The 16,478-nt window shown below is 39.8% G+C and overlaps 1 protein-coding gene across 2 annotated transcripts in view; it reads left to right on the top strand.

Annotated features, from left to right (window-relative positions):
• Positions 1–16,478, top strand: part of TENT2 (terminal nucleotidyltransferase 2) — a 34,840-nt gene that overhangs the window by 15,354 nt on the left and 3,008 nt on the right. For both annotated transcript variants that reach the window (XM_083576197.1, XM_083576198.1), the window contains 5 exons: positions 1,163–1,291; positions 4,284–4,327; positions 11,545–11,681; positions 14,439–14,530; positions 15,974–16,053. In XM_083576197.1, the coding sequence (XP_083432323.1) occupies positions 1,163–1,291; positions 4,284–4,327; positions 11,545–11,681; positions 14,439–14,530; positions 15,974–16,053 (482 nt within the window). The remainder of the gene's footprint in view (positions 1–1,162; positions 1,292–4,283; positions 4,328–11,544; positions 11,682–14,438; positions 14,531–15,973; positions 16,054–16,478) is intronic.

The raw sequence follows: 16,478 nt of genomic DNA, 5'->3' as shown, positions 1-16,478 counted from the left end.
ACCTAATGCTTTCAGTTTAATGTAGACCTGATATAATTTAGCCTTATAATTTACTTACTGTTCTATTACTATTGTTGTTAATATTACTATTATTTAGACAAAAGGGACCTGCAACAAAATGTTGTAGCAAGGAATGGTCCTGCTGTTTTCCACTGTACTTCATTCCTTTCCCCATTCCAGGTGTGCTGTTTCCCTACCATCACCACCACACAGTCAGTAGACCACTGAGCTGTTTTGATGATTTCTTTTCCCCTCCCCTTAGATTTTTTTCAAGCTTTTCTGGACTTGCGCAAACAATGAGGCACCCCCCACTAACCATGAATATATCTCTAATGCATGGCTGGTGCTAAGGATACACCTTCAGAGAACGACTTTACTGTTAGTATATAGGACATCACCATCAATGCCATTTTTACTGAACAATATAAGCTAAAAAGACAGGACTTGGCTCAAAGAAGCTTAAATATTCTAAATTTAAATTGTACCAGGAGACAGCACAGAGAGGAGGTGGAAAGGGAGAGCTTAGGGTTCAAAAACAAAGAAGGGAAATGGGGCAAGAGAAGAAAATATAACACGGGATTAATCTGATCAAATATTGTTGCTCTTTCTTATTTTGGCCAGGGAGAAGGACCAGCGATTAAGCCAAAAGGCTTCATACAAAAAGGTCACTATTAAGAGAGGTGGATTTCCATAGGTAGAGATACTTCCAAGCATAAGGGACAGCAAGGAAGTACTGGTAAAAACTATTTAAAAGACAGTACAGTGGTACCTTGGTTTAAGAACAGCTTAGTTTACAAACAACTTGGATTAAGAACGCTGCAAACCCGGAAGTAGGTGTATTGGTTTGTGAACTTTGCCTTGGAAGCAGAACATGTTCCACTTCCTGTTGAGTGTGTTCCATTTGTAAATTGAGTCCCCCACTGCAATGGGAAAGCACGCCTTGGTTTAAGAACGGACTTCCGGAACGGATTAAGTTCGTAAACCAAGGTACCACTGTATACCTTTGGGTATCTACAATTTTGGAATCGTGGGTGGCAGTGATATATTCATTGAAAAAGTGGGAATACATGTATGTGTGTGGGGAGCTTTATAAAAGGTGTTTGTCTAATGAGATTGGCTCAGCTGCTCTGCCTGATACATTTTTGTTTTGTTTTGTTCACAGTTGAGAGTCGAGTGCGTCCATTAGTGCTTGTTGTTAAGAAGTGGGCAAGTTTTCGTGGCATAAATGATGCCAGCCGAGGCACTTTAAGCAGCTATAGTCTCGTGTTGATGGTTTTGCACTATTTACAAAGTAAGTATATTTTTAACTTTGGTACTCTGCCCCCGACCCCTGACTGACTTACCTGGATTGCTTCTTGCTTACCTTTAGCCACTGTTCTAGAACTTCTAGGAGCATCTCTAGATAAAGTGCTTCTTAACACCTTCACATGGTGCCACATTCTCAGTATATCACCCTAGAATATATATTTTTACATTAAGCATACATATTCCTCTTCTTTCAGAGTTTTGACATTTCTCTGTGATCTAACTTCATGAAAAAATACTGTAGGATTATTGTTGGGTTTCTTGCGATATTTTAAAATACAGCTAACAGCAGGAAACAAATTGGAAAGCCTCCCCATCTTAATAATCTTGTAACTAACTGTGTTTTAAAATGTAATATAAGTAATAGCTAATGTAAGCAAGTAACTAATGCTGCTGCTATTATTTATTATACATTTCTATTACACTTACGTGCAATAGAATGCTGTTCATCTTTCTTAAAAAATATCCATTTAGTGGATAGAGGTGTGAAGTTTCAATAGTGACCATTCATTAATTTTTGGCAAATTGAATATATTTGGTTCTAGGTGCAAGTCCTTCATTTCCCCCCACTGCACCATTTTTGTTCTTGTTTTCATTCTTGTATAATGGAAGCCACTTACCTCATCACCAGGAGTAGCTTCAGGGCTGCATTCCCTTTGGGGCAATCTTTTCAGGAGCTGCAGGGTCGTTGTTGAGCAGGGCAGGAAGCAAAAGTAGGTGGAGCAAAGGATTTGAGAATAGGTTACATTCCAGCCACACATCTGCCTCTCCATCCAAGCAAGGAAGTGGCATTATCGCAGTTAAAGGACACATTCCATCTAGGCAAAAAATGTGCAAGGACTGCTTGGAGCACAGGCAGCAAGCATTATGACATGAGGAGTGAGGGTGTGGCCTAGGGAAAATCTCAAGGGCTAGATGGATTTCACCCAGGCAAGTGAACAAGCTTCTAGAAGAGAAACAAAACATTCTGCCCTTGACAGCCTTCTGCATTTCTGGGCTCCGTATAGAATGGGGAGGACTTCACCATTTCCCCCATGTGGCATAGTAAGCAAGCTGGAAATTGGCATCCCACCAAATTCCTTTTCCAGGGGCCACACTCCCACCTTGTGTTTATGCTGAAAGTGCAGGAGGCAAAGCCTTGTTAGTTTATCCAGCACACAAAATAAGTGGGCTAGTGGCAGAGGTATGGATAGCTCTGTCCTTCCACCACTTGTCTATGACACTTCTGTGCTTGCTGTGTAGGAGGCAAAGACTTTCCAGTCACTCAACATAGAAACCAAATGGGCTGGTGGCCGCTCTCCGAAGCTCTTGTGGAGGAGGCACACAAAGAAGGGCCTCAGAGAGTGATCTCAGGGTCCAGGTACATTTCATATGGAGAGAGGTGGACCTTGAGGTATTGTGGTCCTGAGATGCTTAAGGCTTTATAGGTCAAAGCCAGCACTTTGAAATTGGGACTGAAAACTAATTGGCAGTTGGGCCAGGATCAGTGTAATATGCTAAAACCATCTTGCTATTCTGCACCAGCTGAAGTTTCCAAACTGTCATTAAAATATTAAACTTTTTCAGATCTTGCTTTTGGTAGGAAGTTCTTTTGCTGTATAAAATGGGAAATTCGGAAGATTAAAAAAATAGAAATCCTATAAATGTATTAGTACTCAGCCTCTGTTCACCTTGTCATTGTGGAAGCTTCCATTAGAAACTAGGAAGTGGACAAGTATTTATTTTAGAAGAGGCTGGTATGAGCACTATTAGCTTTATTTAAGAACAGGATCGGGGAACCTATGGCCCTCCAGATGTTTGCTAGACTAAAACAAATCATTTCTGATGTTTGGCCATAGTGGCTAAGGCAGATGTAATGCCTTAACATAACATCTGGAAGACCACAGCTTCTTTATACCCATTCTAGACCAATTGGAATACATATGTTGGCAAATTTAACTGGTAAGTATGCACTTTCTGAATTACAGCAGTTCTTAAGGAGCTGGATGAGGTGTGCCATAAATTGGGTAAAATGTATTGAATTCCAGGATTAAAAACATAGGGTGGATCTTAAATGCACTAGGAATATCACTAAACTTCATTATTCATTCATGCTTTCCCACAAAAAAATGAGAAAGCATGAGCACTAATGTATCGTATTGCAAACCATTTTTGGATATAGCAGAATGTGACTTCTGTAGCTACTTTTTTGTCTTCCAGTTATGTGTTTTGATGTTAAGAGACCCAGTTAAGTGTTTTGACACTCCAGTTTATAAGATTGCTGCCTCAGTACAATTGTATAGATCATCTTCATTTGGTGCAGAGTTAATAAAATGCCAGCCCATTTCAGTTACTGAAGGGGAGCAATTGGGACAGAATGGTCATTCAGCCAAAGTTTGTAAAAGTTAATTCAGCTGGAAGAAAACTTTTTTCCCATCCTCCTTTTGGCATTGCCATATATTATGAGGCAGTATCCTCAGTATTTACATGGTTTTGGGATTTTGTTAGGAATTGCAAAAAGATGTAAATAATTAGGAAGACTCCTTTTTATTTAGTATTTTTTAGTAACAGTGGCTGTTTTTATGGAGGCAGACTATGCTTTCTGTAACCAGAGAAATAGGTAGTATTGAAAGAGTCATTGCATTTTCATAGATAAGAATCTACATTTGTTCTTCAGAAGCCTGTGTTCTGTAACAAATTCCCATTGCCTTCATAGTGAAAAATGTCCACATGGCCTTAGATAAAACCCTGTGTAAACACACCAAATAGCAATATATTACTAAGTTTGGCTTAGATGAGTAACTTTCATATTATAGAATGGTTAACCAAGTTTCACACAAACTTATGAAAGGTAATTTTGCTTAATTTAAAGGCCTAGCAATTAACATTTGGAGTTAAGCATTTAATTCTAGACCTTCAGTTCACACCACTGGTGTAGCTGGTATGTTGTTTTCTGTGAAGTACATGAATCACAGCGACTTTAAACTTTTTTTTTATAGCCCTACCTGAACCTATCCTTCCATCCCTCCAAAAAAATTACCCAGTAAGTGCTTCTTATAAATTACTACATAATATGTTTATTAAAAATGGATGATCTACAATATGAATGTTGCTTTTAAATTTGGGTAATGGCAAAATATGCCTATGACTTGTTAGATTTGTGCAGTGAGCCATCACTGTATGCCCGTGTTTGTAGAAAGTTCCCCTTGCAGTCTGGCTCCCTCCCCAATCCCTTTTGTTTCATACAAGCTAAATTTTTATGGAATAGTTCTGATCAGGTTCCATTGCTAGGAAGTAAGACCCATTTATTTCCTTGGGACTTGCTTCTAACTGTGTGCACTTAGGAGTGAAGCACATTGCGCTTAATCAGACTTGTGTCCTTTCTGTTCTGCATATAGGGCATGTTAGTGCCGTGCCATGATTATCTAGTACTGTTCTGGATTTTAGTTATCTTTGGTGGTCTTGTAGTTTACATGCTCCTGAAGCTGGCCTTCTTTCCAGATCATCTGCATGCCTCAAGATCATGTTAAGTTAGCTCACTTTGCAGCTGCATGATTAGAGATCGCTTGCCTCCCTCCTAGATCTTCTTATCATGCCTGGGGCAAATGTGCAGTGGAGTGTTTGCTATCCTAGAGTAGCTCAGTTGCCACAAATTTGTGCTGTAAGGGTTTAACAAACAAACAGAATCTGCTGTGAAACAGGTGAAAAATGTCCCAACATAATGGCCTAGATCTGACCAAGGCAGTAAATCTATGTCTGGACTATTTCAGACTTCAAGTGGGGGCTCACATGACTGAATTGGTGAGATCTAGGCCACTGTGTCCCAGACTGCTGAACAATGAGATACACTTTCTTCACATTATTACTGCTAACACAGTAACCTGTTAGGAGTATCTAGGGAATTCTTCCAAGGCAGCTCACTCAACCTGCACAGGTAATACATATATTCGGAAGGTATTGCTGTTACATAAAGTATCTTTTGCTATGTATTTAGGAAAGTGTGCTCCTTGACCTTCAAGTATAGATTTGAAAGTATAGATTCTTCAGTGCCCAGAGCGCTTGTGGTGTGGCTTTCTGGGACAGAGCAGCTGAGTGAATGGCAGTAATTGAGGCGTGACACTTGGGAAATAATTGTCTCACATTCTAGAGGGGTAGTCATATTGGTGTGTGGTTGCAAAGGCAACAAAGAGCCTTGGGGCACCTTAAATAGTAATCCATTGTGGCAGAAGCTGTCATGGGCCAGAGCTCACTTCATCAGATGATTTAAGCGGTCTGCCGAGTGATTAGGGGTATGTTTGATTTGTTTCTTTTAAGTGAGGCCAGAAGGTTAAGCAATACAAGTGAGTGTTAGGAGTACGCAATGCATAAATGGATACAGACTCTAATGAAATTAATAAGCTTGCTTCCACACTAGAGCTGCTTGGTGCTGCTGAGGCATTTCCCATAATTAGCTGAGATTGGAATTAAAATGGAGGTGCACTTCATATAGTAATACATTAAGTAGTAGTTCCCTTGTTCTGGAGCAGAATCCTTCTACAGTATTTACTCACAAGTAAGTTCCATTCAGCAAAGGTCCTTCCTAATGTCAATTAAAAGTTTTAATTGCAGGGCCAGCTGTTTTGGTTCTGCTTATTATAATAACCTGTCCAGGATGGCTAACAACAATAATTAAAATCATATTTATTTACATACCACCTAATGACAAAAGTCCTCTGCGTGGTTTGCAAGTAAAAATTAAGAACATAAAATACCACAGGAAAGTAAAACCTAACACAGGGGTCGGCAAGGCTTACTGGGCATGGGCCAGCTCACTCCCGCAGAGATCCTCTGTGGGCCGGACTGGCGTGTTGGCGCCGGAAATAGCTTCTGCATATGCCCAGACGCCAGAAATTGCACCTGCGCAGAAGCGATTTCCGGTGCCGCAGACATGTGCAGACGCAATTTCCGGCGCATGCACAGAAGCAATTTCTGGCGACGTGGAAAGAGAGTCACTGGGTGGCTCGGTTCAGGGGCAGCCATTTACCTTCCTGCTGGAGCTGTACCTATTTATCTACTTGCACCTTGACATGCTTTCGAACTGCTAGGTGGCAGGAGCTGGGAGTGAACAATGGGGGATTCAAACCCCCGACCTTCTGATCAGCAAGCCCTAGGCTCTGTGGTTTAGACCACAGCACCACCCGCATACTTACTATGTGACAAAGAATAGAATGGTTGCCCGAGCAGCCATAGTGAGAGGGATAACAGAATCTCCATGAACAAAGAGTTTCACAGCTGCAGGGCTACCACTGAGAAGGCCCAGCCATGTGTAACATCCCCATAACAAATGCCCTTTGAGAGTAGCACAAGCAGGGCCTCCCCTTCTGACTGGTTTTTGGTGACGTGAGAGATGACAGCTGGAGCATTAGTATAGCCTCTTAAGTGCCCCAATGCATGTTCCCATTAGTGGGGAATTAATTACTGGCTTCTGTGCCTTCCCCCCGTTTTTTCTTTTTCTGTTTTTACTGAAATAGCACAGTTTTGCTATTTAAAAAAAGCCAGGGAGAGGAAATGTAATTAAAGCCTCCCCTTGCAGAAAGTGGAACTGACATTGATGCAATTAAGAGACCAGCCTGACTGAAGCTGCAATTACATTTTATCTCTCTTTCTCTCTCCCACACCCACCCACATCAAATACTGCTGGGGGGGGGGGCGGGCAGGGTAGAGAGAGAAACATGGGAGGACAATAAGACAGCAGGCTGATGACAGAGTAAGTAAATAAAGGATGGTAGTTCTGGAAAGCTGGGCTAATGTGGAAGCAGCTTAAAACCGAGCCCTCTCATAGGTCACAGCAAGGACTTCCGGGGCTCAGTTGGGGAAGAATAAGAGATGAGCAAGGTTGCTTATGCCTTAATTTCGTTCCTTAAAGCATGTTGTGTATGCTGCATGATTTGTTCGACAAGAGAGACTAAGGTTGGATTGAAATGGGTGTTGGAAAGTTTTGTGTTGACAAAGTAATTCCCTATGCTCCAAGATAAACCCATCTTTTAAAAAAGTTTGTCATGCACACATGCCGAAGCGAAAAGGTTTAAACTAAACAGTATTTTAGTTTCAAGGTTGAGATGGTGCAAGCAGGCGTCCACTCATGCGGTGGGGCTCTTTTGTCCTCCTTTCTCCCAGCAGCTTCCCACATGTCCCTAAAATTTGGGGCCACACAGGGACTGGAAGCAGGGAGAAGAGAAACTAGAAGTTGCTTTGCGCAAGTGGATAGCCATTGTCGACCACAAAAATATATTATTTTCTATTGCTGCATATGTATCTGTGTGGAATCAAACCTTTATATATTGTTCACCATATTGGTGCCCTACTGCTTATTTAAAATTGTGCTGAGCAAACTGTTCTGTAAAGCACCCACACTCTCTGCATAAGTTTATCAACTCATATTGAGAATCTGCTTTTTGAAATGCTGATCATACACAGTTAGACATTAACATCAGCAGTTACATGCTCTTTTTTTAAAGGCTAGCAAGGAACAGTGGAAAACTTTCTGACATATGGTAACATTTTAGAGTAAGCAGATTTATCTGCCTTCTTGTGATCTCATGTCTTAGGTTAGTGTTAATACAGCATTTTAAAAAATTACATAGTTTAGTAACTACTTAGTTACTGTACTCTATAGTTTCATGGCTCATTTATAATGTTGCAATAAATCTGAAATTTTGTTTTACCATTTTTGTAAATGTAATTAATACTACATATTCATGTCACTTGACTTTTTAAAATTCAGTTTTTTAATGCTTAATTGACTTTCACATATCAGTTAAGTGTAGCTAGTACCACACACTTGTATGGTTACACTTTACTGTGTAACTTAAAATTCATATTTTTAAACAGTATTGCCTATGAGCATAACCTGGCTACATCATTTTCTGTTCAGTTTCCATTGAAATGAATGGGAGTTGTGGCCAATGTATTGGTGCAGCTCCTAATCATGTGCTTCATTTCTAAAATTATATATCTTGCCCTTCAATGGCCAATTGGTGTTCCAAGGTGTTCATTATTACACAATGTTTTGTTTTAATAAATAAGAAAAAATAGCATTTATACAAGCCTAGTGACAAGGTGCATTTTGTATCCAAGGTAAGGGCAACTTCCCCTTCTTCTTGTTTCTTTTCACCTCATGTTGGCTATTTAGGGTGTGATACTTTTGTGGTAATGGTTTCTTTTACATATACTGTACAATCAAGGGCCCACAACTACAGTTGAGCACTGAGTGAGATTTTGGGATACACATACCAGATAAATATGTGCCAGAATATGATAAACACCCGATTATTAAGTTTCAGGTAGCCAGAAGGTTTGGGTTATATACCTGCTGTGTCATTGAGCTGATACTTGCATTGCAGAATTAGTGAATAAAGCGGTTTTTAAAACAAAAAGGTTCTGTATGAAAGGGGGAGTTGGTCTCAGGTTCCTGCTGCTTGTGTCACTACCCTTTAGAGCAGTTTCAGGAAGATCCCGGGTAAACATGGTTTTGTACCAGGCATTATATTCTGCTCAGAGGAGCAGTTTGGAGTGGTGGCAGATATGAGCCTGAGGCTCATTTCCCTTATAGTGGACAGAAAAATAAGTGTTTGACCATACTGCATTGCTTGTCATGTACTGATTTTGAAGCATTTGCCTTGCACTAGTGCACTTTGAGTTAATATGCAATCATGGGTCTCGTGAGGCTTTGGGTGCATGCCATTATCATGGGCAGTTCATTTTTCCCCCTATGGGCTTATGAACTTAACAGTTAGTTTTACAGAAAACAAGAAGCATTGACCAAAGTCTTTTTTAGGTTTAGTTAAATGTAACAACAAAAAAATACATTTAAGTTACATTTACGTTACCTATCTGTAACTTAAATGTAACAGTGATATTCAGAACTGTTCCGGTAGAATTTGCCTCCCCACTCTTCTCCCTGTGTTCCCCATCTTCTCCAGAGGGTCCCCCAACTCTCCAGAGGAGCAGGAGAGCTACAGAGGGTTGGAGAGGAAGGAGAAGTCTCATTGTGGAAATCTGTTTTACTCATGTATGGGCACAAGTGGATTTCACCCACAGATCTTGGGAAACTTGTAAATCCTTATACAAGGACTACATGCCTATTTCTGGTTGCTTTTGTGTACCTCTGGCAATTACCAGATGTAACTGCATTTTTCTGGCAAGTATTTAAGTAGAGTTTTATCACTTCCTAATTTCACTAAATTTCTGGTACATGATAGGAATGTAAGAAAAGCCCTATAGATCCAGCTAGTCAAACATCCTGCTCCTACAATGGCTGTCTTAAATGCTCTTGGGGAGCCCAACAAGAAGGCTATCTAGGCAATAATCCTCCCAAAGTTATGAGACCTGCATTTGAGTCCCATCATGCATACTGTCTGTGCCTGGGCTTCAGCTGGTACTCCTGGCTATAGTTCTCCAGTTGTAAGATGTGACTAGTGGTGGACCTCATTTGATAACTTTGAGGGCAAACAAAATAAATATTTCTAAGTCTTTTGCATCTAGAATGAATAACATGGTTTTACTTTGTTTTGTCAATGTGTAATAGCGTTGATGAACTTTTCTGCTTAATTCACCTTATCTACTCTATGCAGTTTGGGTTTGTTAGAGTGGGGAAAAGGCTGGGTACTGTACTATTCTCTCACCTTTTTCAGTAAAACCTCAGCAAGGCCTGTGTTAAAGCAACACAGAAAGTTAGCCCTATCAGTAAGAAGATACCCTTTGTCATCCTCTCCCTGCTTACGGCTGCCAGCATGTTGAGTATTTTGTATAATTTTGTCAAACTTTCAACACACATTTCTAATATTAGGGCTCCAGTTTTGGAGTCAAGCTGTAGGGGCAAATTTATACATTTGCATTCTGCCGTTCTCTCAATAAAAAGCCTGCTGGATCACACCAATGGCCCATCTAGTCCAGCATCCTGTGGCCAACCAGGTGCAAGCAACACCTGATCACAGGAGCATTCTTCCCTCTTGTGGTTTCCAACAGCTGGTATTCAGAAACAAACCGCCTCTGACTGTGGAGGAAGATCATAGCCATTATGCCTTGCAGCCTTGGATAGCCTTATCGGCCATGATTTTTTTCTAATCTTCTTTAAAACCCCAGGTTGGCAACTGTCACTGCCTTCTGTGGAAGCAAGTTCTACAGTTGAACTGCACTGTGTGAAGAAGAACTTTCTTCTATCTGCCTGGAATCTTCCAACATTCAGCTTCAATGCAGATCCTCTAGTCCTAGTGTTCCTCCATGCCATGCATAATTCTATACTCTTCTATCACATTGCCTCCTTACTCGCCTTTTCTCTAAACTAAAAAGCTCCAAATGTTGCAAGTTTTTCCTCCTAGGGGAGTTGCTCCCTTCCCTTGATAATTTTGGTTGCTCTTTTCTGAATTCTATAGTACTCTTTTTGAGGTGAGGTGACTGGAACTCAAGGCTGCTCAGGCTTGTATACCCAACAGCTTCCCACTGTAGCCCAACAACTGTAGGAAGTAAATATATGCTGAGAGATGGTAACTTGTTCAGGGACACGTACTGACCTTCATGGCTGATTGGGACAGGAACTCAGATCTCCTTGGTCCATGTCTAGCATTCTGTTCTCTCCAAAACACTTACTCCTATGTTTAGCAAGCAAAAGCTTTGCACCATTCCTTGTGCCTTCATTTTAATGGGCATCTTTTAATTACCTGATAGAGTTTAAAACCAACTTCCCTGCATGCTGCAAATCAGCAAAATAGAAGGATATATGCTGAGGTGGCATTCCTTTGTATTACAGATGAGAACATTTATATGCAAGATACAGACAGAGGAGCACTCAAAAGGGTCAGGGAGGGGCATTCCTGGCAGATGTTAGCTTTGTGCTTGGGATGGATGAGAGAGAATCTTTCTGAGGCTAGGAAGCTGATCCTCCAGTTACCAGAGTTATATTTTTCAGCGTCTGGCTCTTCTTCTAATGCTGATGCAGTCTGTTTTTCCCATTGCACAGTCAAACATGATGTTTTGAAAATAAGCTGACAATAATATGCTCAAATCTGGATTTCTTTTTTAAAAATTGCAATTTAAGTTTGAGTTTTTCAAGTCTCTCCGATTGTTCCAAACTGCATGTTAGTTGGAAGCGAGTACTACAGGTTGAATTACTTGGCCTTGGGTTTTTTTGCATGTTTACCTTCAATAACATATTAACTGATTTTAGCACCACAACACAGACACATTAAGCATCAGTCTCTCTGTCTCTTATTGTTTTTACAGGAATCTTTTGATCCTACTATGCAGCTGCACCTTGTGCATCGAGCCCCTTGCACCATTCCTCCTTACCTTTCAAAAAACCAGTCAACACTTGGAGACCTGTTGCTGGGCTTCCTGAAATACTATGCTACAGAATTTGAGTGAGTGATCAGCTTGTCACTTAATGAAGCCTAATCTGCCTACTTTGCTCTGGCGGTTCTAATTGGTTCTGCGCTAGTTGCAATTTACAAATGAACTAAAAGGTCTTGTATTTCCATTTGATAGGGAATGATTTCCTTTTTAATTTTTTAAAAAATGCCCATGTGTAAAAATGCACATAGTGAGAGGTTAAGGCTGGGTGGCTTAATGGTTTACATGCAAAGGCAGGTTAAAAATGTACGGCACAAGCTAAGAAAAGTTAATAAATCAGTGGGAGGGTACTTGGACTTAGATCATCAATAATTTGGCAGTCTGCAATTCATAGTTTACCAAAATGGAGGCAGGGAGTGTTGTATATACAGTCATACCTTGGAAGTTGAACGGAATCCGTTCGACTTCCAAAACATTCGAAAACCAAATCTTGGCTTCTGATTGGCTGCAGGAAGCTCCTGCAGCCAATCAGAAGCCGCAGAAGCCCCGTCGGATGTTCAGCTTCCAGAAATAGTTACAAACCGGAAATAGTTACAAGCAAATAGTTACAAACTGGAACAGTCACTTCTGGGGTTTGTGATGTTCGGGATCCAAAACATTCAGGAGCTAAGCTGTTCGAAAACCAAGGTACGACTGTAAAGAAAAACCATCTCACAGTTGTACCCATGTGCATTTAAGTACTGAGCAAGATCTGCCTATGGGATGGGCCTGCTGTTCAGAGATGTATATGCCACCATAGGACTATGTAGCAGCTGGTGTAGCAGGATGAAATATTGCTGAGCACTGTAACAGAATGGAAGTCAGTTTTACAGTAGAATTAGCAAAGCACTGTCAAAAGTACCATTTGTAAATACAAATTCAAGATTAAGTTTGCTTCACTTATTCCGCACAACTAAATTTGGGTGAATGCTGTTTTTACTGACTAGTACATAATTGTGGATGTCTTAAGCAAATACTGTACTTCTGTTTTACTGAAAATGCTAGCTAAATTAAACATATCCTAGAAATATATTCTGTAGGGGAGTGGGGAAATGATCTGCTTCCTGAAGTCCTTTTGACTGCAAACATTCTTAAATGTCCTATTTCATTTATACTGTTAAGGGAAGGTGGTAGGTTTTGCAGGTACCAATGAGTAGCAAAGCAGTTACTGGTGTAAATGTCATGCATATCTCCAGTGAGAGGGAGTTTAAGATTAAATGATCCCTCTAGATAAAAATTTAAATATTTGCCACTTAATAGCAAAGTTTAAATTTTATGAAGCTATTGCACTTTTATTAAGAAACATGGAACATTTCGGAAGATAAATAGGCAGTAATAACATTTTCATAAATCTTCTCTGTGTTACAATAATGCACAGTCTTAACTGCCCATTAGTTTGAATTTTTCATGGTGTAAAATTGTTTAAAATGTCTCAGTGGGACATTTCGAAAACTCCTACTTTTAAGCTGTTGCTTTTTAGTTACATAACAGACTACCAAGTTCAGATTTAAGGTCAACCTATGGTTAATCTGTATTTTGATAGATAAAACTAAAATAAGTATGGATTTGCTGTGTCCTCTTGTGGCAAAGCTTAGATTGACCAGCAACTCAGAATGAATAGTATTAGATATATCAAGTGCATACACAATTCATATACATGGATTTAAATTTTCAAAAGCTTTCAAACTGGCATTCAGATTTGCTTCTCTACATGTAGAATGGTGATTTTATACTACTCCCAGGACCGTTATTGGGATAAGTCTTGCTGCTGCCCTGGTTGTGGTGTTTCTTGCAATATGTGGTCCTTTCGTCTCTCTTCATTGCCTTTTATAATGAAGGGGGTTCTCCTAGTGAGTATTTTATATGTTTTAGAGGGGTACCTTTAGGTTAAACATTGCAGCCATTATTTCCAATGAAATAATTGCCCAACAAAAGTTCTGGAATCCTCTCCCCCCACCCCGACCTTTTTTTTTGTAGAGCTTGGAGCAAAGAATTGTCATATTGGATAACCCTATGACTTACATTCAGTTTCATAATTTTTGCATTGCTTCCCTTATAGCTTCAATAGTTCTGGAAATTTTTTGGAGGTGTCCATAAAACCAGAAGTGTCTACATGCCCACTTAGCGAAGAAATTACAAAATATGCTATTCTGTCTTTGATTTCCCCATGTGCATACATATATCGGCCTCAATAATTTAATATCAAAATGCCGTTATTAATATTTGGGCTTTTTTGTTGTGCTGAAAAAGCAACTGCTTTTTTTCCAGTGATTTTTAGAAGCCAGATGGATTTTGCAAAAAAATGGTTAGCTTGGTTCAGAGTGCAGCGGAATGGTATTACTGTCTGCTGTGATCTGCTTAATTCTGTTACATAACTCTTTCCTTTAGCTTATTTTTTCTTAAATTTATTGACCAGCTGGGATATAAGCCAAATGATGCTATAACATTTCTCTTTTCACTGACCTACATTTTTGGGGGGGAGGGAACTTTGCTAATGGGAGTCATTAGCAAAAATGGGGAATCCAAGATCTGAGGTCCAGTTTCTTATCTTCCAAATTTCTACTTGGTCCTATATCTCTCTTCCCTGTGACCCTGATAACTTTAGCCAAGCACAGCTTTTCCTGATATCTGCCACCTGCAACAGGCACAGTGGCATTTCTAGGTTATTTTCCATTCTTATGAGCTGCTTCAAAGTGATGTGCTTACCAAATAAATAAAGATCATTACACAATAACTTTTAAAAAACCCCAAATTGTAAAAGTTTATTACAATTGTTTTCCCTTTGCTAGTTGGAGCAGTCAAATGATTTCAGTTCGTGAAGCCAAGGCCATTCCAAGACCTGACGGTGTTGAATGGAGAAACAAATTCATTTGTGTAGAAGGTAAATTCTGAAGCTTTTTTGTAACTTAACTGTTATACATATATAATCTATTGGAGTGAAGAGTGTTTGGTTGCAAGCTGAGAACATTTAAGCAGTACTGGGGCTTTTTAAATACAATGCCAATTTCTGGTTTGTTGCAAAGTCCATTGCTATTTTGTCCAAGCAGGCTAATGAATGTTTTTTGCACGTGGGGATTGGAAATTGCATATTGGTGTTCAGAGGATAGGTGCATGGAAGCCCAAAGCTTGTTTTCATAAGTCGAAACTAGGGGTAGCCAATGTGGTTTTCTCCAAATGTTGTTGGGCTACAACTCAACTAGTGGAAGCTGATGGAAGTTGTAGTCCACAGCATCTACCACCCATGATCTAAGCTATAGTTTGGCGTTAAGTGTGAACAGCCCCACTGCATAAAGATACAGTGTTTAGTTTGTCAGTACGTCATTGTTCTTACTCAGTTAACGCTTGTACCATTCTTACAAAGCCTCTCACTACTATTGTTGTTTTTACAAAGAGAGAATAAAAATAGAGACTGATTTATCCACGGAATCATTCCCTGCTGCGTATTAAGTATTGTGAGAGATATATTTCACCATAATTTAAATATGAGTATTTCATACTTTTCATCTTGGAACAACCATTACTCAGTCCTCTGAAAGATAGCTTCCTTACCCATAGACCTCCTCAGATGCTATGGGGTGGATGGGGCCCTTGAGTAGTTCTCCTACCCCCTGACATCTGAGGGTTGCAACTTGGAAGAGCAGTCCCTAAGCTGCAGAATTTCCGCTCCACAGAGGTGCCGTGAAAAGTGGGTAAGAAATCATATAAAGAAATCAATGTTTTCCTAGCAGTGGCCTGCCGAAAAGCTGCCTTGAGCCTGTGTAGTCTGTTCTCTTTTTCACCTATTGGTGTGGTTTTTGCTTGTTCTCTCCTTTTGAAAATTGCTTTAAACATGTATGTATTTAAGAGAATCCTGAAGAATTGTGCAAAGCCTGGAGACTCTCAGGAACATGCAGCTGTTATTTGCATTCATTCATTCAAGTAATAATTTCTACTAAAATTGAAAAAAATGCTCCCATAAGGTGGATCTAACCCTTTGTATCAGTTTCATTAAGATAAGCGTACATAATTGTTCACTGAAATTGTAGTTTGCAGAGGAGTATGTTCATATGGCTCAACACAACTTCATGATTGCTAGAGTTTTGTGATTTGCTCAGATTATGGCCCTTGCAATGCAAAAAATAAACTGCAGTGGAAAAATATTTCACTTTGACTACCCCTCTCTCAGAAAATATAGTAAATGTAAGATCACCATCCTATACTTTCATATAGCTTTGTTGATTCCAGTGTAATTTTTCCTAAGTGAATAGTTTTAGGACTAAAAACACACACCAAACAAATCCTAGTGAAAGCTACATCACTGGTAATGCTCTTTTAACCTTTCCAGAACCTTTTGATCGAACGAACACAGCTAGAGCGGTACATGAAAAACAGAAGTTTGACATTATCCTAGACGAATTTCGCAAGGTAAAAATGCACAACATTCCAATAAAGCTTTACAAAAAAGTGATTACATATAATTGTTAGAAGAAAATTGTCCCGTCCCCCCCGTGAAACTTGAGATCCAAGGCATATTTGTGCTTCTCTGATTTTTCTAAGCAATTAATCCTTGGCTTTCTTCCCCCCTCCATGGCTGAAATCCAAAGAGCGGTGCAACTATTTCTGTGCACCCAAAGGGATTTTGGCCTTATGTTTTTCAAACAGCAACTTCCAAAGGCAAATGACTTTGAAATTGAGAGGACTTTCAAATCAGACAAATGTATGGCAAAAGTATGGCAAATGTACCTGCTGTTCAAAGAAGGAAAATGCATCTCCTTAGGATCCTTGCCATAGGACCTTTTTGTAGCCGGATTGCTTGTAACTCGCATGTCATGACCTCGGTGATCAGAGTA

Source organism: Podarcis filfolensis, assembly GCF_964270895.1.
Source record: "Podarcis filfolensis genome assembly, chromosome: 11".
Taxonomy (NCBI): Eukaryota; Metazoa; Chordata; class Lepidosauria; order Squamata; family Lacertidae; genus Podarcis; species Podarcis filfolensis.
Note: the sequence above shows the minus strand (reverse complement) of the source record. Positions and strands in the feature narration are given on the sequence as shown.